The sequence below is a fragment of the Chinchilla lanigera genome, unplaced genomic scaffold, assembly GCF_000276665.1.
Source record: "Chinchilla lanigera isolate Chin_1 unplaced genomic scaffold, ChiLan1.0 scaffold00104, whole genome shotgun sequence".
In the NCBI taxonomy this organism is placed as follows: Eukaryota; Metazoa; Chordata; class Mammalia; order Rodentia; family Chinchillidae; genus Chinchilla; species Chinchilla lanigera.
The window spans coordinates 5,366,092-5,390,001 of record NW_004955505.1 but is presented as its reverse complement, the minus strand read 5'-3'; the positions used below and the strand labels follow the sequence as shown (position 1 = coordinate 5,390,001).

The following is a 23,910-nucleotide window of genomic DNA, read 5'->3' as shown; positions in this document are numbered from 1 at the left end:
GGGGTGTTACTGCACCTTTCAGATTAAGGATGAGGAGATTTAATCAGATGTAATCAGAGAGATGAAGGTCATTTTCTAAATAATGGATCTAGTAAGTAGCTGAGCAGAGATTTCAACCGAAGCCAAGAAACGGTTACAATCATTCTTGAAGTTGGCCAACTTCTGACACTAAGCCAAAACAGCACCCCAGGACACTAGTAACATTAAAGTGCACAGAGCAAAGAACATTTCACGGTTGTGCTGGGCACACTGCTGGCAAGCAAACTACAGCCTGGAGGGCAACTGAGGAGCCGAAGTGTTCATGTGAGTTTTAGGCCACTTTCTTGAGACAGTGGCCGAGATGGACACAGTAGCTGAAAGCAGGAGCTGAAGGCTGAAAGGCCCAGAAGCCCAGGTATTTACTATCTGGCCCACACAGCTCTCTCTGGCTCAGGGATTCGGAGGAGAGGACAGCAAAGGGTGCTGCCTTCAGAGGGGCAGGAGGAGCTGGCCGTGGATTCTTCACCAGTGGCCACAAAAACAGTTCAGGAATGGGACCCAGAGACTCTGGGCTGGATGTGAAAGAAAATATGTTAGTTGTCTTTCTGAGTATTCTGAAGATGGGGTTAATCTAATCAACTGTTCCCATTGTGTTATTTACTCCAAACAAATGTGAAGTTCTGAGTGGTTACAGGATTCAGTCACCCACTTCCTTGGTTAGGATAGAGAGTCGATGCTTGCTAAAAGAATTAAAGAAAATATCCCTTCTGCTTATAATTATGACCCCCCTGCGTGCATGTGCACGTGTGTGTGTGTGTGTGTGTGTACTGAACATAGTTTGGTTCAGCAATAAATATTTTTTAAAAGATGTTACCACAGGGGCTGGGGATTTAGCTCAGTGGCACAGCGCTTGCCTGGCAAGCGTGAGGTCGTGAGTTCAATTCCTGGTACCGGAAAAAAACTAACAAACAAACAAAAAAGATGTTACCACATTTATCTTCCTTTGGTCTTTACATCAGACTTGAGTTCAAACCCTGGCCCCTCTTAACAGCTATTTCAGCTTGGAAAACTTATCTCCTCCAAGACTCTGAGGAGATACCATGCTAGGCTCTTGTACCTTTGTGTGTAAGTTTCTAGCCAACAGGAGAACTAAGCTGGGCAGTGATGCTGCATCTGTATCTCTTGGAAACACACCACACACTGCAATCTCTCACGTGAGACGAGTCCTCAGTTGGGAAGCTACCTGAGCTCGGCCACCATCTGTATTTCCTCTAACATGAAGGCCTGTCTTAGGCTTTTCTGTAAAGACTGATCTTCGTATGGTGGAGAAAAACCACCCCACATAATCAGAGGCCTCAGCAATGCTGAGTGTCCCAGAAACAGTAGATGAGTTTGTTATCTAGAACAGAGGTGAAAACCAAAGCAGGGCCTCCCAAGGGCACTGCTGACTCCAGAACTACTGTAATTGTTTCTTTATTCAGCCAGCTCCTGGGTTTGGTCATTAGGGCTCACTTGTGTATTCCTTGTCCTTGAATGCTCAGCTCAGACCTACAGCAGAATGGCCCCTGCCAGCCTCCCTTGGTCTTAGTCACCTGCTTTCATTTGTACACCGTTCTAAGTCTAACAGTACATTTGCCTGAAATACTGCATTCTCCTGTGCTTGACTTCCACATAGACCAAAAGCTCCGCTATGGACACCCTCTATTTTTCCTCTCACATTCTAGAACCTTAAACAGTGTCTGTCACGTGCCAGACATCGTCTTACATATCTGGCACTATTTCATTCTTAACTATACTCTGAAGATAAACACCGCCATTCCAAATTTTGAAGTGAAGAAAATAGGCAGAGTGTTTAAGTAGCTTACCCAAGACCACACAACTATTTAATGGCTTGGAGCAGGGCCAGACAGTCTAACCCCTGGTCCCCCTCTCAGTCACAACACTACCCTGCCACACAGGTCACCAACCTCATAGCAAATCCACGCAAACATCTAGCTCTCAAAGAAAAAGAATAATCTCAAGGTCTCAGAATCTTAAAATGTTTGGCAAGGCTTAGGCAAAATTTACTAAACTATAATAATAGCTTTGAGTGGCCATGACTCGAAATTCCATTTGATGCCAAAGGCCTCTCTCAGCCCCAGGCCCGCTAAGCACATTAGTGAGTGGCTGAGTTTTACTCATCAAAGGTTTGCTTCCTACACACTTCCATCCTGGGAACAGGAGCTTCCCGAGTGCAGCCAGTGTACTCTGCTTTAGTTTTTCTTTGTTACAATTGTTGTAGACAGTTTGTACCCTAACATATTGTCCTTGAAGTAAAGGATTTTGCTGCTGGCCGGTTGTTCTGATGACGCAGTAAGCGTCATTAGAAGACACAATGACTGATAGTGCCCTTACCGGGGCAGGATTCAACACGGGCAGAACTGCTTCAGTTCCTTCTAAAAGCACTGATTACTGGAAAGAAAAGAAAGAAAATTAAGCCAAAAGAGACCGGAAGTTCTGTTACTAAACTGAACTGGAATAACCCTGTGTTTACAGAACAACCTTAGAGGACATGGGGAGGTGGAGGGCGGCGAGTCCATTGTGTCCTGTGGGAACTGAGCTGAATGTGGAGGGCTGCGGCCCAAGCGGGTCAGAATCTGAGGCCTGAGAGTCATTGTGCAGGTCTGTACGGATCAAAAATCACAGCAAGAGGAAAAAGCAGCTGGGGTGCAATTCAGTGATACAGCCCTGGCCCGGTATCGCAAGGCTTTCTGGTACATACCCAGCACCACCAAAAAAAAAAAAAAATGCTACATTGTGACACTGGTGATAACAGTGATGACACAGTAATACTAAATAGATGATAATTGAATAGGCATGCCAAGATAATTTCTTAAATTTTAAGAAAGTTAAATTGCCAAGTAGTAAAATGAGATACATTGTTCTAAGTTACTAAGAGTACAGCGCGTATGGGTCTTGCTCGTTCATCAGTTCCTTCAAGCAAACACCCGCCTGCCGCCGTCTTCCACCACTGCGCCTTAGCTGGCGCGGTCCTGGAGGAAACACACGGTCCTCCACCAGCCCCAGCTCCTCGCGTGGAAGGCAGGAGGCCTTTGGAGAGACCCTGCCTCCCAGTGACCAAGCTCAAGCTCAGCTGAAGGCTTGCCCTTCCGGGGACTCCAGCGTGAATACAGACTGAGTTTCCCCTCCTTCCAGCTGACACTAACGTGCTGAGCACAGGCTGCCACAGCCTGCCCGCCGGGCCGCACGCTCGGCGCCTGCCCTGGCCCCCAGTGCTGCACGCTTCCCCTGCACGCTTTCTTCCAATGGCTTCCCCTCCTCGTACGGGTCCCAACTGTGATTCCCGAAGAGGAAGGGGTGGGTGCCGGCTGAGCAGGGCAGGAAACGCCATGCTGTTCAAGGTGCCCCATGAGGCCACAGTGAGGACAAAAGTAGAAGAGAACAGACTCTGGGGCCCCTGCGGAGACGACAGCTGGTATGGCCACGCCAAGCGAGCCAGGTGAAGGCCACCGCTACATGACCTGAATGGGACACACAGCCCCGGGTCCACCATGGTGAACGACGGCCCCAAAGAAGGTTCTTACTTTAGGACAGGTTCGGGGTTCTAAATTGATGTTGTGATACTGAGAAACAGCTCGTACACCACAGGAAAATCTATGAGGACATGAAAAAGTCTCTTGTTTCCTCGCTCCCCATTAATGTTCAAAACAGAGCAATCAGATCGCAGATCACAACTTCATACAGTGGAGTATTGTACAGAAACACACAGCACTTCCCTTCCCTTCTGTATACTCACCTCTCCCACCCACTTGACTGAACAGAGAAATCACGCTCATCTGTTTCATTTTGTTTATGGCTGATTTTATAGCCCCACTCATCATTAGGATTGTTTCCACCTGAATTCACAGACTGAAAAGCCTTCTCATGAGTCTTATTTCCATAAATTCACTTATAACGAGCTCACGTTAAATTTTATGTAATATCATTTAAAACACCTAAAGCTAAAGTTCAAAATAAAGTTGTATCTTCCATTTAAAACTCTATTAGGGGTGATTTTTTTGGATTAATAAACACTACGAAACCCACGTTACCTCATTCGTTTGGAAATAAGTTTGCAAGGAAAGAGATACATGGGAAGAAACACCCTCTCCGCCGCCACTCATACCTGAACAGGGCCTCCCTTGACAGCCAGATTTCGTTCTGTTTCACAGTTTTCCAAGAGAAGAGCAGCAGCAGCAGCACGGTGCAGGCAGTTAGGGTGGTGGCTCCGCAGCGATTCAGCCACGCGCAGAGCTTGCTCAGCCCGTGCACAAAGAGGATGCAGTAGCCCATGCTGGAAAACAGGGCAGGAAACAGCATTACTGCAGGGCGCAGAGGACCCTCCGAGCTTTCAGTCTCATGTAACTTTCTAACGAAGCTTCCCCGTGCTACAGAGGCAAGAGAAAATCCCGTCTCACACAACATTTCCAGGTGAGTTCTCCGACGGCTTACACTAGCACACTTTGGCTTTCGCATGGAGAATGACAGGCTCATCTTGTGGATCCAGTTCCCTGGATTTCAGCACTGTGAGCGTCAGAGGCCCATAGGTATGTCATTTGTTTCTAAATAGATTCTCTGGCCCAGACTCGCTCATATCACTGGATACAGGGTTTTGGCACTATGAGCTCAGATCTGGAGGTTACAGCGAGTTCCTTCATAGCTTTGTAGGCGACATTCTCTGAGGTTCACTCTCAGGCTCTGGGCGGGATGCTGGTCACCAAGAGCGCTGATCTGCTTCCAGGGACAGGCCACAGACTAGCCTACGCTAGCCAGCAAAAGCCCTTCTGCTTTGGAAAACCCACCCAGAAGGCAACCCCTGCACTGCACAGCTTTGAGCTCGTCACAGACAAGCAGTACTGACAGTGTTTGGTCCGGCTTCCTGACAGGCTCAGAACTCACCCACTATCTGAGACACACTAGCACCATATCTCCAAGAGCTCTATCTTGGTGGAATGTGGTCCCTCACTCCAGCCCAAGGATACCTCATAGAGATGCACCCTACCCGTTAAGCATGTGCAAAAGAACATAATGTTCATTTGTATCCAGAATTGCTGAGTTCATTTTAGCCAAAACCTGCTACTCTCAAATGATGTTAACTACTAATTATTACAGAGTATCTTAAGAATGAAGGATGCTTGCAAAGAGCAGTCTTACATTAGTCACTTTGTTTACTCTTTCTCTTGCAATATTCTAGACCCTAAGGATACAGGGAAGAAAAAAACACTGGCTGGCTCTCAAAGAAGTGCAATCTAATGAATCTACAAGTTGATCTTGTAAAAGGAAACAACCAAATATTCTCATCTCTAAATATATCCCCTTTGATAGAACGTCATTCTGCAGTCTGTTCTCCTTTCCAAATGTAGAAAATAAAGGAGAACCTTTCATGTTTCTGGCTTGCAGTCGCTGGCAATCAGGCAGAGTTCCATCTGTGTCTCACATCCTGTGAGTTGGTTGATCCAGATCTGTTCGGCTACATGAGTCCTCATCCTACTCACAACTGAGGAAGAGGGTCTGGGTAAAGGAGACCCGTGGCGCCTGCCCCACCCCAAGCCCTGGATTCGATGCCACAGGGACCTTACAGAAGCTGTCCCACGACAGAGCAAATTCCCGTGCAATCCCCACCACCAAATAACAAACCCCAAAGCACTCCCACACTCGATCTTAAAGGCAAGAGCTTTCCTACAAATCTTTTGTTACTGGACACCAACAGTATTACTCTACCCCACCACAGAGGCTGCTCCAGTTCACCCAGCTGCTGGTCACCTGTTTCTCTAGCCCCAGCCCAACCCCTGCCCTTCACAGGCAGGACAACTCTGGGGTCAGATAGGGATGTTCCAGGCTCCAACCTTCACTCACCAGGCATTTAATGAGCATCCACTATGTACTAACACAATTTCAGACCTCAAGAACATTACCAGGGAACAAGACTATAACCTTCATCCTGGTGGAGTGCAAAGAGGTACACACTTCACATCCCAGGACCATACTCCATACACTGTCCTGCAACAGACTTTGACACAAAAGCCCGTTCTCCATGTTTTCCATACATTATCATAGGATCACCTACTTTCTTCCAGTGTGCTCCATGGACAGATTAGGACTCAGAGCTGCCGTGTGACACAACCACAGGGAAGAGGTGCATTCCATCAGCTCCAGAGCAGAGGCCAAAAGTGGCACAAAACAAGAATAGTGAAGGCAACAACACACATCATTCATTAACTTACACACCTAGAGTGTACGGAGCACTTCCTGTGTGCCAGGCACTGGGCTTTTAACAGCCTGCCCACAACATCTGCAGGGCCCGAGGCAAGGACAGAACTTTACATTTGTTCTATTGTAAATATTTAATCCTCAGTACCCTCCATTTCATTCATGGGAAAACTAACGTTTAGAGGAATTAACTTGCTCTCTGCCCTCAAAGCTGTAATGAGGCAAATCTGAAGACTACACTATCATCTGGAGGTTCCCAAGCCCTCACTGTAAAGGGCCAGATAGAAAACGTTTCAGGCTTTTAAGTCCTGGGGATTACAAAGTGATACCGCAAAGTACGATGCTTTCACGTGTGGACTACAGAGGGGCCTCAAGGTCTCTGACCTTTCCCATCTCTCTGTCTCCCAATCCTCTCGTCTTTCTAAAACGCAGCAAAGGGCTCCTCTGATCTCCCCTTATCTACATGAAGACTGGACCCACCAAAGAGAAATTCAACGGCTTTTAATCTTCTTACAGAAATTTCATGAACTGAGGTAGATTAAACTCATATTGCAGAGGAAGAGACTGAAAATCACACACCGCACCTAGCGCACAGAGAGCTTCGGGCGAGGCTGTTGGCTGTTCCCTGGGCCTGTTCATCCGCTGCCCCTGCGATCCCTGCTTCCCCCAGGAGCCACCGCCACTCCCTCCCCTCGTGGAGGGATCTGACTTCAGCCATCTGCCCTTCTTGGAGAGTTGGGCTGCAGGCGGCTCCGGTGCGCACAGCACGTTAGTGGATGTGTAAACTCTTTTCCCTGTGAATCTGCTTCTTCTCAGCTATTTTCAGCAGATTTAACTACTCCGACCTTTGAGGGGATCGGGGAGGCCTTGTCATGCCTCCTGGGCTACATTCTGTCTTTGCAGTAGGAAAGCAGCCATCAAGGGAAGGGAACTGAGTGGGCGTGTCTGTGATCTGATACAATTTGCTCTTAGAAAACAAGGCGCTGGGCCAGACTTGAGGCCTGGGCCAAGCTTAGTCTGCGACTCCCGCTATGGTAAAACGGACACCACCATTCCCTTGCCTCACTCAGGCATCTGTATCCAGTAACACTATGTTCTTTATTCACAAGTCCTTGTATTAACATGTGTTTCAAAGAATGTTAGACCATATAAACACATCTCTACTTAGGTTTGCAAATTTTTTGGAGAGTATCGCATTACTTAAAACCTGACACAAATCTCACAGAGCTCAAGATGCTTCTCCACTGCGAAACTTCATCTTTCAACATCTGCCCTTAATGCAGTTCTTAGCAGCAGAAGAAACGTGCTCTCTTCCTTGCTAAGGGGAGGATGGCAACGCTCACCAACAGTCGAAAATCATGCAAATGAGATGCTTTTCTGCCTGCCTGGGGACGAAGGCAGAGTCTGACTTGCCCTGCTTAGTTTGTTTAGGGACACTCTGGGCTGCTGACCACTGACACCCGCCGCCCAGGGCACACAGGGGCCTTGCAGATACTGGACAAAACCATAACCCGGAGAGCCCAAGGTGCATGGCTCAGCTCAGCGTTAGCATGGCTTTTCAAAGCATGCTCGAGAATGCACTTCCACGAACAGTGCCCAGAGGCTCTTAGGCGACAAAAGAATACCACTTTGCGCTTCACTTACATCCGGGTCCCCAGATCCCAGGTCACAGGCCTGCACTGGGAATGGCTTGCTAGGAAATCACTGTACCAGCCCAGCGGAGGGTGAGTAAGCAAAGCCTCATCTGCATGTGCAGCCACTCAGCAGTGGTGGCATGAGATTTGCATAGGAGCACAAAACCTAACATCAACTGTGCATGGGAGGGACCTCGGCTAAGGCTCCTTATGAGAATCTAATCCTCAAAGCAAATCATATCCCGCCTCTATCCTGGTCCGTGGAAAACTGTCTTCATGTGGATTGATTTTGTGGAAGACAGTTTTCCACGGACCAGGAAATGATCTTACATCCACCTAACATGACAGCAACTTTCTAGCTCTGTCCCAAGCACATCATGGGTTTGCTCAGGTTCTACTTTTTGTTAATTACATGCAACTGGTGTTTTATCTTTAATTTGTCCACAAGCGCAAATGAACCACGAGCATTATCTATGAATGAAAATATAAGATGGACACAATCTCACCTTTCTATGCCTTCAAAGAAGCTGCTTTAGGAGAGTAAAAGACAGCTATCCCTAATTAGCTTCATCTCACCGGAAATGCCATCCTGCAAGTTCTCTGCCGGATAAACCTTGCTCTGGTCTCATGCCGTTGATGTGAAGTGGTCCCCCAGCCAGCCCTGGAGTACTGCGCGGAGGATGTCTGTGTGACACCGTGACCACATTCCCTGGAAGCTGCTGGCGTCTTCCAGCCCCGACTTGTGTCCCCATTTCTGCCCTGTTCTTTACTTCAGACACTGGGTGGATGGAAAAGCATTCCAAGAACACTGAATGTACCTAGAAGTGAAAGTTTATTCCTACTTCAAGAAACAACTCCAGGGTACCTGTGAGTTTCCCCTGCATCCGTGTGCTTAGTGCTAGCCTCTGAGTAGTGAGACACTCCTTCAAATGCTGCGCTCCATGAAACAGCTTTCGTCTGTCCTTCTCAAGTACATTTATGGAGAAACTAGGGGAAACGCCAGGGCTTTCACCTTCCTTTTTACCTCTCTGAAGATGTGACTCTTCCTCTCAACATCACTGGTCATCTACCAGGTCTAAAAATTAAAGGCTCTACTGATAAATAGGGCAGGGTGCTGGCATCAGGAAATGCCTGGTTTGCATCTCTATTCTGACACCTGTTGTTGACAAGTTATTTAAATTCTTAGCTTTCTCAGTTCATAACAGGACACAATAATGTTACGCTATGTACAGTGCCTGCTACACACTACACTTTAAATGAAAGCCTTAAGATTATTAGGCTATAATAAATTATCAGGCAATTATTTTCTGCTGAATAGAGTATGAGGCGGGAAATCAGTGCAATTTGTATACATCCAGGTAGAAACCCAGGTCTGCACGGCGGGCTGTGCACAGACAGAACACCCCGAGGCCCAGGCAAGGGGAGGTGCGGGGAGGGAGGGGCGCCTGAGTCTGGAGGGTCGTGGAGAAAAAACAAGAACTCATGAGAGAGCAAAGAATCGAGAGTGGAGCCCAGAGACTGCCGTTCCGCTGGCACTCGTGGCTTCTGCGGCCAAAGATGAGTCAGTCTTATTCATGTGTACTAAAAGGGGTTAATGCTGCCCGCCACACTACCACAAAGTTGTTGTGTTGAATAAATGAATGAATATCCACGAATGTGTTCTCTCAACAGAAGGTGAAGGGCAGGGTGCCGGGTTTGTCAAGCGCAGTGGTTTGCGGTCAAGTGTGCTTTTGGGAGACGGATGTATCAGCCACACATCAATACGGTACATACGTAGGTCTATAAATACGCCTAAAGCCAAGATGGCTTTTCAAAGTCCAGATGGATCCCAAATACCTAATTTACAAGACAATTATAAACATTTTAAGAACATTCACCGAAAGTACCCTGAAAACTGCAAAATTCCTCGTACGCTATTACTTGCCTCAACAAGGTTTGATTCACATATTACTCTTATGGTACAAATCCTGCATAAAATATGCGAAATACATGTAACTGTATAGTTTAATACCATGGACACGGGCAGCTACTTAGATATCCCAACACCCGTTTCAAATTCTTTCACACTGTGCAATGTGCATCTTTCTAACAGGGAAGAGACTGCAAAGTAAAATTTCTTTGGTGAAGCAGGCATGGTGATACATACTTGTGATCCTAGCACTCAGGAGGCAGAGGCAGGATGACTGCCATGAATTTGAGGTCAGCCTGGGCTAGGTAGTGAGTTTAAAAACTGTCTAAAACTAACTGCATATTGAGAGAAACAACAAAACGTTTCATTGGTGAATTAATACACAATAAAGAAGCTTTAGCACCGAACACTGATAAGAAAGAAAATATTTTTGGAAGTTCAGGCCAGTGACCTGGGGACAGAACAGTAACTCACTCATTTTTGTTCCCTGAGACGTGGCAGCTTGCAGGGCTGAAGCAGCGAGAGTGCAGGGGTCAGAAACCGATGTGGACACAGAGGGGCGCACAAAGTTCGACCAAGCTGGGCTGGGCCCAAGATAATCAGACCCATGGTTGTTCATCACCAGGGAACTGTCTTTGTGTAGGGCTCTGTGTTGGTTTGGCGCTGATTTGTAAGGGGAACAATATAATACAGGACACATATTTTATAAGATTATTTGTAATAGTCACCCGAAGAATGATATACAAAAGAGTGCAGGAGATCTATTCACACACTGTAGACCAAGGAATCTAGCTGAGGGCCTGGATCCCAGGATAATGTCCTGCATGAGTCCAGCTGAAGACCTAGAGCCCATAACAATGCCTCCCACAAATCCAACTGGAGGCCCAGAGCTGATGACAATGTCTCATGCAGGCTTGTTTCACGGATCTATACTGGGAAGGCCCAAAGGTCAGTGGTGGAATCTAGGAAGTCTGTGCCAGCAGGATGAAGGATCTGTGCTAGCAGGCTGAGGGATCTGCACTGGAGCCAGGAAGCGATGTGCAAAGTAAGAACCGAGCTCCCCTGAAAGGTACCACAGTCATCCTTGGCAACAGAGAGGTCCCAAGTTCCTCCGATGATCAGGAAAGCTGAGTTCCCATCAGGAAAGCCAGCACAATAAGCTCCTTCAGGAGACTGAGCTGTGCACCTTCTTCCCCTTCAGAGCCCAGAAGCAATGCTCAGAGGGAGGACCAGAGCTCCCCCAAAGTGAACCGAAGCCATTCTCAGTGCCAGCAAGGTACCAAGCTCCTTGGAGGATGAAAAGAGCCAGGTTCATCAGGAAAGCCAGCATGATGAGCTCCTCCAGCAGAACCAACAGCTCCTTACAGCTTCTACCAGCTCCCAACAGCCTTTCTCTGCTCCCAACAGCCTAACTTCTGCAGTTCTGCCTCTTATGCGGCTGGCAACAGTCCTCAGGTGGGCCTCCCACACCCACCACACTTACTCAGTTCAGCTGGGGGTTATAAGTTGACCACCAGTTGTCAGTCCACTACCGGTTCTCTGCTCCCACCCTGCCTAACGTACATATTCTGAACTAAGTATTCCACGTGTGGCTCTCTTTTGCCCACGGAGAGTATCTGAAGCTACTTCTAAAAGAAAAGTAGAAAAACACTTCCTCTAACCTTCCACGGCACACTCATCTCTAGACCTGAATTCTATCCTGCCTTCTTCACAAACCACTGCCCCTGCGGCCCAGCACCTTTGCCATGAGAGCAGGCAGACAGAGCTCAGCCTGTGGCTGGGGTGCTCCCATCTCGCCCCGAGACAAGCACCCGCACAGGCCTGGGCCCTGTCACCAATCACTGCGCCTCCATTTCCCACTGTGTGCGTGCGCATGTGTGTATTTTAAAATCTGGCGTTAAGTTGAGTACCTAAAGAAATCACACACACAAAATGGTGGACCCAGCACTGACGAGAACAAGATGTCCAAAGCTTTTGAAAGAAAGATTGTTTGCGGGGGCTGAGGATTTAGCTCAGCAGCACAGTGCCTGCCTGGCAAGCGTGAGGCCGTGAGTTCAATTCCCGGTACTGGAAAAAAAAACAAAAAAAAAAAGGAAAGATTTTTTGGGATCACTAAAATTTGCATAAGAAATCAATGTTTGAAAGAAATCACCTGTGCAGAATTCAAGAGAAAAGGAAAAATAAATTCGCACACACTCGCAAAGGGGCTCCATGGAACACAGGCCACAAGGCGCAACACAGGTCCATCCACACCCATATGTTCCGGGCGAAGCTGAGGTTGTGATATTTAAGGGGGGCATCTTTCTTCACCCACAGAGGCGTGTTTTGTAACCCACTGTAATGGCTGATACATGTGTCAACCTGAGAAGTTTAGAATAACTAAGTCTCATCAGGGAGCCAGGGTCCTTCCTTTGTAAACATCCTCATCCTCTGCAAAAGGCGGGCACAGAGATGGTGTGAGCGCAACATATACCCACCCTGGGGGGCAGGGCAGCTTGCTTACAATATTAGGGAGGAAAAGAGGCTTGTCCCCCTCCCCTTTGCTTCTTGCCGCTTTGGCTGTCTTCCGGGGCCTTGAACATTGCCCCTCACCATGCTACCCTGGCTTGGAGCCAGCTGATTACAGACTGAAATCTTCACAAACTGTGAGCTAAATAAACCCTTCCTCCCTTAACTGTGGGTGTCGAGTATTTTGTCTCAGCAAGGAGAGAAAAGTAACTGAGACACTCGCATACCTTGGCACTTCAGGGCTTGTACTTAACTGTTGCAGGGTGGCGACCTGCTGAGCTCTGGCCCCTCACCTTGGACTTCCCTTTGAAACCTATCACTTTTGAGCACATGAGCTCAAAGAAATGCAGAGTTCTGAGAAGAAAAGGTGAGGGCAAGCGGAAGAAGCCTAGAGCTACGGTTCTTTGATTTCCTTTGACTCTGATTCCCCCATTTCCTCGCCTGTACGGGGAAGACTGAAATAATGACTCAAAATTACCTAGTATAGCTTACAACATTCTCCACATACGTTATTCTATTTAATCTCATCTGGATCTAAAGTATACTCTCAAATTGTACCTTTAAGGCCTGGTTTCCAAGACACTGCTGTTCACCACTGAAGACTTAATGGACATAAACATTGGTCTTTTATTCTTAGTTCTGCAAAACTAAGGCCACAGTTCATGTTCAAACTTATCCACATCCTGTGCCCTGAGCTGAGTGTAACCAATGGAGAAGGGCACCCTGGCCGGTTGGGCCTCAGCCCACGGCACCTGGACCCCTCTCGGCTCTCTGCTCTGACCACTGCCCCATTCTAACGTGGTGCTGTCCTGTCTATGATCTCTAGCTTTACAACTCGCTCACCTGGTCCCTCGGTGAAGCTCTCTGCTTCCGTTTGTGGTTACAACCTTCATGCAGCCCTCGGGCTGGGATGCCTTGCTGACCAAGCCGCCCCTCCAGGACACCCCCTCAAGGGCAGCCCGCACTGGGCAAGGCTCACTTGGACCTCACACCCTCCTCTGCCTTCAGTCAGGGAGCTGCGTGGGACAGTCCCAGCTGGCACAGCAAGGCAGAGAGAAACCCACTCAACAGAAATCTTCCTTCCTTCTCCCTTCCTTCCTTCTCCCTCTCTCTTCCTTCTCTGGGTAGAGCTGTACCTGACTTCTGAGCCCCAGGTGGGCTCCTGAGCCAGCAGGCAGCTCTGACTGCTTGACGCTGGAGCTGTCTCCTGCTGGGGGATGGAGACGGAGGAAGAGAGCAAGGCAGAGAATGCCAAGCCTCCACAGACCCAGGATTTTCTGAAGAATGCCGAATAACATGGAGGACACCACCTTTGAAAGCACCGGATACTTATGGGAGCTAAAAACACTTCCTCGCTTCTTTTCATGATGCAAATTTTGGATTTTGCCACGATTCCCCTCCAGTGGCATCATTAATCTGCCCCCTCCTTCTCTCGGTGCCGGTCTCCAAGGCAACAGGACACAGCAGTTCCCCGCAACAGTCCCCCAATCTTGTTATGACACAAACCTGACTGCGTTAAACTGATAGAAATGTATAAAAACGGCTTCATGGCCGACACTAAAGAGTCCCTGAGTAGACTTGAATAATTTAACCAACACGTGTGTCTTATACATATATATTCTTAAAGGGCTGGTAAGCTTGACCTTGTCACTGTGAAAACTTCAATTAATCCGTTTCCTAGGCTTTTCGATGAATGGCTCACTGAAAGGCCGGGCTGCCTGGCCATCCCTCCGATGCTTCTTATTATGAGAATGTCAGACAAAGCATGAACCCACAAAGGCAAGCTCTGAGTGTCTGGCTCTGCCTGGCCCTAGGGCTTACTATTGTTCTTGTGACACGGTCCCACAGTCGGAGTGGCGAGTTACTTGTGGTTCAGCCTTGTCCCATTCTTACCAGTCACGGCCGCAGACAAAACACAAAGCACCACTATCACTGTGGGGCAGTGGGACCCTGGCACAAAGCCCTGCCTAGAGTCAGGCTGCAGCCCTGGCCCTGAGTCCCAGCTGGCTTCCTGCAGGCGGAGACAGTGACCCAACCGGCTTCCCAGGCTGCTCCTCTCTCCGGGAGCTGCCTGTGCTGTTGCAGAATGAGCTATGGTGGTGCTCCTGTCACCTCCCCGGCGCTGGGCACCCGTGTCTTCCTGATACCTGGGTCTCACTGCTGCTCGGCTGTGAGTGGCTAAGCCTCCGCTGTTCTGTTGCTTCCCAGGTCTCCGCCCCTCCCCGTGCAGCCCACATCATGCCTGACCACTTCCTGGGCCCACCAGGCTCCTCAGGGCAGGTCCCCACTGCACCTGTCCTGCTGGACACGGCAGACCTGTCACCGCATTTGAGGAAACCACTGCAGGAGAAGGCTTATGGGGGGGAAGCCTGGCTTTTTACACGGTTGTTCTGAGTCAGAAAGCAGTTGAGGTGTGGAGCTGTGAGGCCCTTGGAGATCACACAGCACTAGGGTCCTCGGAGTCTGAGATTTCAGAAACTGTTAACGTTTCTAAAAGAGAGGGGTGGGCGGGAGAGAAGAACCAGTGAGAGGGCTGTCTAGAAGCATGACAGACATACTGAGAATCTAGGAAAGATATAATCTCACTATTTTATAAGACAACACAGATTTGACTTTACGCTCTCAAGTCATCATGACTTTCCTCTGGCTGTTCTAAAGAGCAGATGTGTGCCTGGGCAGCATAACTGGATGGGGTAACTGGGCGGGGTAACTGGGCGGGGTAACTGGGCAGGCCCGGCTGCCACACACCACAGGAGCACCGTCACAGCGGCGGGGCCTTCTGCAGCTGCCTTCTGAGAGACAGGCACCGCAGCATCGCGTCAACAGCAACCTGAATAAAAAGTTTCCACTTGAAATGGATAGGATTTGATACTGCTCAAACCTGAAGATGAACAAAGCTCACCCTTTTCTAATCCTCCGTGTCTAACATGACCGTAAGCTTTGGGGCTACACAGAGCAAATGCACCTCTTTCTAAGAGGAAGGGAAAGTAGTTTCTACTTTCCTTTCCCCCCTCAGATTCATACTGCTGAACTTCTGTGTCCTCAGCTATTTTTTTGTAACTTCTAACCTCAAATACTGTCCAACCTCAAATACTGTTTCCGCCTTCAATTCTTCCTGTCAACTCCTTTGCCCTGTCCATTCAAGTTTTCTTTGAGTAGCTTAGGAATTTGCTCTTTGGCACCAAAGTGAATAAATCACTCTTAATATGGCAGGTGGGTGAATATGCAATTACTTTCTATGACTTTGAGAGCTTTCCTTGACTATTTCTGCTTCATCAATTCTAAGAAATTTTAGTCCTTTGAAGTCTTCTAATGTGGCTTTCATAAAATACCACAAAAAAAAAAAAAAAGCCATGAAAGTATATGTTTCTTTGGGGAGAAGAATAAAAGAGTAAAATTTCTATGAAGGAATGGTTTCAGTGCCCGCCCCCCATTCTCCTCCTTGCTCATAAAAGGTAGCTACGAAACTGACATTTACCACCAGGAGAAAATATTATTCCAATTTTTCTGGATGGTAAAACTCTAACCCTAAAAGCCATGTAATGTTAAGCAAATAGCTGATTTCTGTCCCTTTGATCCATATTCCAACTACAAATGAGAAGGGGTTGCCATTTATGGGCTTTTCTGGGTCAGGATGGAAGGAGAGCAAAAGGCAAAAGAACTGAATGGCTTCTTCGTTGTCAGGAGATGAAAGGGCATTGTTAGTCTGACTCACTCTGGGCTTTTCTTGTAAAATGGTCAAATCAGTGCCCAGAATTGGTGGACTCCGCTGGGCTTCAGGGGGGCTGGATGGTCCTATGTGACCATGAAGGCTTCACAAGAGCTTGAAACAAACATAACGAGCAGGAGGAAGTTCATCTTCTTTAGAAGAATTATAAGCTGCAGGTTTTTTGTTCATTTGTTTGTTATTGTGGTGCCGGAGATTGAACCAGGGCCTTGCACACGCTAAGCATGTGCCCTACCGTGGAGCTCCACCCTTGGTCCTTATCAGCTGAGCTTTTCACCCCATCTTCCTATTGTACACTACAGTTTCAGAGCCAACACAATTTCTGCATGGAGACGATGACCTGCCTGTATTTTCAGGAACGTCACCGAGCATATCTTGTCCGTACATGCACTCTCCTGAACGAACCTGGGTACTAGCACAGCAGAAATGGCTTATTCTTGCCCAGGCCAATAATGAAAGATTTGTGAAGAGTCCTGTGTGCATGAAGCACTCGGGAGGACTGAGGAGCAGCTCAGGGGTGAAGCGTTTGCTGAGGATTCGCAAGGCCCTGAGCTCACCGCGTGGCACTGCCGAAAGAAGTCCAAGCTTCTGTAGGGTCATCAAATGGGGCAGGTCTTGTTTAGTGCCCCGCTGGCTCCAGGAGAGGCATGTGGCATGTGGAACATTTCCTGGCCCTGGGGAGGAATTTAGCAGCTCTCAGCCCAAAGGCTCTCCACTCTCCACGGTGACGGGACAGCTGGCCACTGCCAGATAATGTCTCTTGCTGTGACAGACTTTCATTGTCAAAGAAAACTCAAACACTTATGAAACGGCTCTGGCGAAGTCATGAGACATGCTCTACAGCCGCAGCACAGAAGTCCCCTCAAAGGCTTCAACTTCTCACTCAGCCGGGGCAGCTTCTGTGGCGTTATCTTGGATGGGCACAGAATCCAGGGCCATAGGTGAACCAGCTCCCTCGCTGGGCTGCAGCAATCCAGTGATGATGTGAAGAGACACCAGAATTCATTAGAGACACAACACCCCATCCAGATACCCCCCAGGCTTCCAGGTCCACCTTAAACTCTCAAACCTCATCTGGACTACGGAAGAAGCAGTGGCCAAGTGACGAGGACAGCACCTCTACCTCCTTGACCACAGGACCCTGGCCTGCTGAGAGCCCAGTCTTGCCAACCCAGTAGCCCGCTGGGCACGGAGACGACATGCAAATGAGCCCGGGAGTCACTGGGTAGTTGGAAGAAAGCGTCAGAAAACAGAGCTGCAGTGCGCAGACACAGACGTGAGAGGGAAAGGTTGCCTCTGCAATGAAGATCACCTCGCGGAAAGTGATGCTGGGCGCCTCTTCATGGAGCTGGCCGAATAAAACAAATCCTAACTGGTTCTCAGAGGCAGGCACTTGCTCTTGGTAATGCTGATGCTTTGCTCATATGTACTCCTAGCGAAAATACATGACGTTACAGAGCGGGCTGCTGGAGACACAGCAGCACGGGAGCAGCCACAGCTGGCGCAGTCCTGAGGGCGTCTGGGTGGCGTGTACGCCTCGGTGAGAGGAAGCCCGTTAAATAGGACTCTACTGCGGGCTTCCCTCTTGCTGGGTGCCTCACTCTCCCTCCTCACGTTACTTCCTGTACCCACACTAGAAAACCCCGGCCACCCTGGCGACTTCTTGTTACTTGGAATGCCAGAGTCCTGAGGGTCAGACCTCAGGGTTCTTGGAAGTATCAAGGCTGTATCACCAAATGGAGCCCAGTGAAATGGGTTTGCCAAGCTTACATGTCCTTATTTTTCTTTCTCAATTGGGAAGAACACTAAGATGTACCTATGAGCAGAAGGAGACCAGGACCCGCACACCAGCGTTGTACTACAGTGAACCATGTCACCCTGGCCAAGCCCCCAGACCTGTCAGAGCTCAGATTTCATTTTGGTAAACTAATAACAATGGTACAGTTTATATCAACAATAATGCTTAAGAGTCATCAGCCACGTATGTTGTAGAACACTTTCTAAGGTTTGCACGTGATGATCTCATTCACTAATCACAATATCATTAAGCTGGGTGCTGATTTAGCCCCATTTTATACAGTGCAGCAAACTGATCCTGAGAGGACTCACACTGATGCTTGCGCCAGCATCTGTGCGGGTGTTCTGGGTGAGCTGCAAGCCTATGCTCACAGCGCCAACCCATGGACAGGAGGGCACAACGTATCTGGCATGGTGACTGGAATGCAATAAAAGTTCAATAAATGTTTGGATATAAGTAATGATAAACTAGTACTAACAGGTACAGAAAGTAGTACTTTAAAGAATATTAGAATCTATTAAATCAAGTAAAAAACTTTTGTTAATCAGCAGTTAATAAACACTGAGGGAAGACCTGAAATTCATTGTCTTTGCAGCCGCAACACTTTCGGCAGAGACGTTCTGTGAATACCAGCTGGATGCAGAACTGGAGTCACTGTACTGCAGAGAAGGCCCAGCTCAAGACACTTTCCACCGGGCCAGGCGGAAACACTCCCCACACAGACCAACATCTGCGCTTCATGCTCAGGGGCTGGTGTCTTCCTCACCACGGGGAGCTCACACAGACCATCCGGGCAGCACAGGACGTGACAAACTCTGCTGCACGCTGTCCTCATCGTGACCTCCTTCCCAAATGGGCTGAGGACACTTCCAGCAAGCTGAGGATGGCTCTCCACCGCCACCCCTGGCCAGGTTAAAGTGCTACACTGCCACGTCCTGAGGAAGCTGTTAGGTTCAGTGTGAGGGAATCAGAGCTCGTAGACCTCATTTCTACTTATGCATGTTTAAAAACATCAAATAAAATGTCATAAAAAAGTAATTTCCTTAAAATATTTTGATTTATGATACTGGCTTTTAGAAAAGTTCATTCTTACAGAACTTCAGAAGGTATTAGAGAACTTATAGAGAATGAAAAGGCAGGAGGATAAACTAAAATATTAAGTTTAGGAAGATTACTAAAATCTAAATTTTAAAAATGAGAAAATTTGATGCCAAAGCTTTATGTCTTACTCAAGGCCTCACAATCGACAAATAGCAACACCGAGAATGTCTCCTGATCAGCGACGCTTCCAGGCATGTGAACAGAAACGTGGCCGTGGAAGTCGCTCTCTGAGGAGAGGACAGAGGAGCTCTGGCACTGTCCAGGTTCATAGCCAGGTGGCATTACGTAAGCACACACCTCTGAATGCCCTTCATAATGTTTAAATCATTTTTTTTTCAATGACACATTTTGTTCATTTATTCCCACTTGAATTAAATAAGGAAAAAACAGAAGGGAAAAAGAAGATGCTGGCCATAGTATTTTATATAAATCAACAACTCTTTCTAGAAAAATTGTATTTAATAAAGCACATTTGGACAAAGATGGTACAATAAGCAATACTGCTAAACTCGTGACTGTCCTCAAGTCAGCACTTTCCACTTAGCTTCAGCTTACACCCCGGGATGAACCTCTGACACTAGTGTGTGTGTGCGCAAGTGCAGTCTCACCAGCCTCCTGCGTGGCTGTTTTCACAGCAGAGATAACAGAAACCTGAGCTCTATGGGACCTAACTGTCGTCATGCAAAGGACGGTCTCTCTGACACTGTCAAAGCTGGGCACAGAGGGCAGGGCTGAGAGGGGGAATCATTGCAGCAGTTACCTAGGCATGTAAAGGACTCTCTCGGCCACCACAAAGCCCACCCTGAAGAAGAGGTTGCTGGCGGGAATGAACGGGAACACCAGGAACAACAAGCCCACGAGGACTTCCTTGTGCTCCAGCCTCTGCAACACACAACGGGGAAGGGCAGGTTAACTTTGGTTTACACCACTTCTGTCAGCATTTCACCACATTATCACTTTCATTTCTCGTTCTCAGGGATGGACCGATAAGTTAGAACATGCAAACCTTTTGCCCAGTGAGCTGAATTTATCCTACAAAGCCTCACGCTAGAATCACTGGCATGTCAAAATGCTCATGGGTGCCCCAGATGCACCAAAACGTGATACTGGCTGTTATGGCTTGTATCTAGATGTCTCCCCAAGCCTCAGGAGGTCATAGGTGGGGCTTTTCCAAGAAGGCTGAATCTATGGCATGTGATGCTGGGATTAAGGATGTGATGGTGGGATTGATTCATGGTGCAGTGCTAGGATTAAGGCTGTCCCACCTGGGTGGTGAGTGCTACCTGTCCCGGTAGCCTGAATAGGACATAAGGAACAGAAAGAAGGTCACTGCTTGCTGCTTGCTGCTTTTGCTACCTTCTGCCTGCCATGGACATTCTCCTCTGTGATGCCCTTCAGGCATACCAGCCTGCCGTGGAGCCAGCCAACTCTGACCTGAAACCTCTACAAACTGTGAGCTAAATGGACCTTTCCTCCTTCAACTTTGGGTGTTGGGCATTTTGTCTGAGCGAAGAGAAAAGTAACTAAGACACTAGCACAATGGAGCCAGGAACTACTGTTCCTCGCTCTTGGCTGGCGCTACAGTAGCCCTGCTTCTTGGTTCTGGAAGCTTCAGAATCGCTGTCCCCTAGACACCTGGAGGCTGTCCTGGAGCAAAGCAGATGGACAGAACGAAATATATGGAAAACTGTGTCTCTAAAAGAGAGCTCCTGGAAAAGGAGGAGGAGGAGGAGGAGGAGGAGGAGGAGGAGGAGGAGAAGAAGGAGAAGCTAACTAAGGAAGCAAAGTTCACCACAGTGCAAATAAAATGCTGACAGTAGATTTAGACACCAATGAGTGGCCTTGAATGAACTGCAGTGTTTCTAAGTACCTCTCAAATTAAGCCTGGAAAGTAAATTACTCTATCAACATTCTTATAATAAAAAAGTCATTAGGGGCTGGGGATTTAGCTCAGCGGCAAAAGCGCCTGCCTGGCAAGCGCAAGGTCGTGAGTTCGGTTCCCGGTACCGGAGAAAAACCAAGAAAAAAAATAAAAAATAAAAAAATAAAAAAGTCATTACAAACAGTCATTAAATTGACAAAAGACCTTTTTCTAATATTTGAAAAGATTTTTGTTAATCTTTGTGTAGTTAAAATTATACAAATTAATTTGTGAAGGTTTTAATAATTAAAAATTTTCTCTTTAATATAAACATGTTACTATAAACATTATAAAATTAGTTTGTATTTCTAAGGATATGGATGATAGAGATATATCTGAAGAGAGTTCTGTGCTTTATTTATTAAAATAAAGTTTAATAGATTAAGTATTATTTTTTCATCAAAAAAAGTTTAAGAAAACCAAATAGAAATTTCCATACTGTAATACTGAATGTCTCCTATAAACTGTTACTTTTAATAACTGGGAAAGAATAAAAGACTTTCATAAATATAAATAAAACTCCCTAATAGAAACTACAAATATTTTATACAAAAAAGGACTTTAAACATTTTGCATTTAAATATCTTTTACAAACATCACCTGGATTTTAAAACTAACTACAACATATAGAATAATATAACTTCTGGGAGTGAGCCCATATACTTGAACAGTTTTCCTTAAAATAATAATGTTACTTCTATTAGTAATAATCTCAAGGGTCCAGGCCCTTTAGGAGAAACAATAGTTTATATCACAAGCCTTCAACTCAAATGGACATAAAATAATGTTCTATTTTTAGAATCTATTACAATTAACAAAAAAGGATAAAAGAGAAAACAGGAGCAGGTTCATTTTATTTAAACATTGAGTTATCACTGTAATGTATAATTTGAATTCACAAAGTATATATGTGGTGAAGAACTTAAAGTGCGTATTTTAGCAAAGACCAAACATCTTCACAAGAATCCTGCGACAGCAAGAGCGGAAGTTTCCGGCTACCACTGAAAATAAATCCCAGCGTGTCTTGCGTGTCCCACATTCACCCAAAAGCTATCATTGAGGTGCCCATCTACATTTTCATGGGTGCACTTTTATATTTTAGAGACAGCTGATTACATCTTTTGACCTTTTTGAAAAGCCGAAGTGCTGTCCACATAGGCATTCAGGTGCCTTCTGCAAGGTTTCTTGCTTTCCTGTTAATTCACCCTAGGGAGGCAGGCCGCACACCTGGGCTCAGGCAGTGCTCAGTGACCCTGCACAGTGTGGCCCCAGAGGGCCTCCCATCTGACCCTGGGGAAAGGCTGTTGTTGGAGCCCTGAGATCTTGTCACCTTGACATCCCAGTCACCTATCCACAGCCATCTTCACCCTGGTGGCCTTCATGCCCTTCCTCCAAAGGGAGCCCAAGCAGCGTCGATGGGAGGCCCCTTCCTCCTTCCATAGCTCAGGTGAGGGCAAGGCTACGCCCCACCTCCTCAGGGTCAGGAGCCCCTGCACTGGGCAGGACCCCATGGCCTCAGGCTGGGGACACAGAGATATGGGACAGTAGAGGAGCCTCAGACTGGAAATCCCAGTGCAGGGCTCATCAGCCCTCCACCAGGTTTTGAAGGGCCAGGCACAGCCCCAGACTGGCTGCATCCTGCCAGGCGCGCTGTCTGTGTGCTCACTGTCTGACCATCGGCTCCCGAGGGCAGCGAGCTCCCTGACGTGTCCCCTGGTGCAGGCCGCTCACCTTGGGGCCTGGGGCACATATTAGCTGGGTAAATCAGTAAGTGAATAAAGGCACCTGGCACGAGGGGAAGGGGTTGAGGGCTGATGGTTAACAATCTGGGCTTAAAAAGGAACAAATGCTTACAAGGCAGACAAGTGGGGTGGGGGAGAGTGTTCACAACTGGGCACCTTGCAGGGAGAACAGAAGGAACAGACAGAGGGAGAAAGACTACACCAGGTAGCAAGTGACGGATCAGGAGGGTCCCATCCCCTACGGTGAGCTGACCTTCACCCAGGGCTGCAGGGAGGCAGTACTGTACCCATGATGTGCAGAAGAGACAGAGTTAGTGTGCAAAGTTCTGGTCTAACCTCGGCCTGTGACCCCCCACAGTACACCCCGAGTTGTGTTGGGCAGGAGTGTGGGACCTTCCAAACTCAACTACAAGACGCGGGAGGCCAGCCTCAACGTTCAGAGGGGGCAGGATCATCACGAAGAGTTCTCGAGCATCACAAATCCCTGTTGCTGGAGCGATGAGATGTGGGTTAGTGTTCCTACCACGCCCAGGCAGGGCTTATGGAGCATTTTCTTTTGTTTTAAAAATACGTAATTGAGACAGTGCCCAAACTCAATGACATTTTATTATCTTATTATGAGAAAAATAATATTTATGAAAACTCATCTTCAAATTAAATTGATGATATGCTCGTTATCTTCCCTTCTCTCCAGTCAACAGTGATTAAAATTTTTCAAAAAAACATCCTTTTTTCTTGCAATGCAAATCAGTTTGACAAACACGAAGCTCTACCATTAGGAAGAAACATGGTGGAATCTCTGGAATGGGAATTGAGTGGAAAGAGCTCAATTTCATATCCCATAGGTCACAGGGATGGAAAACTGGCTAAAAATTTATTGCTTATTTCAGCCAAATGAGTTTAGGATGGGATGCAAACAAAATTCAAGGAGGAAAAAGAAAATCTGTGCTATTTTTCAAGGTACACATAGTACATTCATTTCTAGGGAAAGAGGCAAATGGACATTTACTTATTCTAAATTACATCAGGGAGGGAAGAGACAGGGAATAAAAGATTCAATAATACAGCGGTTAGTAATACATCCCATTTGTCTGGTTAACTCTGCACCTTCAGACAAATTACTTCTGTGAGCTTCAGTCTGATGATGGGATAGATCAAAGAAAGCAGCTTGTGTCTGCAGGAAAAATGTGTGAGACTCACTCTGACAGGCATTAGGTGTGATTTCTCTTTTCCCGCTTGGGAGGAATACAGAGAAATTCCTCGGAGCTGCCGAGAGGTAAGACTCTCATCTCAACAGCTGGCCTAGTGAGCCCGAGACCCACACAGCTAGCATCAGAGCAGA

The 23,910-nt window shown here is 47.3% G+C and overlaps 1 protein-coding gene across 1 annotated transcript in view; it reads right to left on the bottom strand.

Annotated features, from left to right (window-relative positions):
* The window catches only part of Tmtc1 (transmembrane and tetratricopeptide repeat containing 1), a 253,886-nt gene that overhangs the window by 64,784 nt on the left and 165,192 nt on the right, over positions 1-23,910 (bottom strand). The window contains exons 11-12 of the mRNA XM_013505922.1: positions 19,666-19,787; positions 4,145-4,312 (exon numbers count right to left, since the gene is read on the bottom strand). Coding sequence (XP_013361376.1) covers positions 4,145-4,312; positions 19,666-19,787 — 290 coding nt within the window. The remainder of the gene's footprint in view (positions 1-4,144; positions 4,313-19,665; positions 19,788-23,910) is intronic.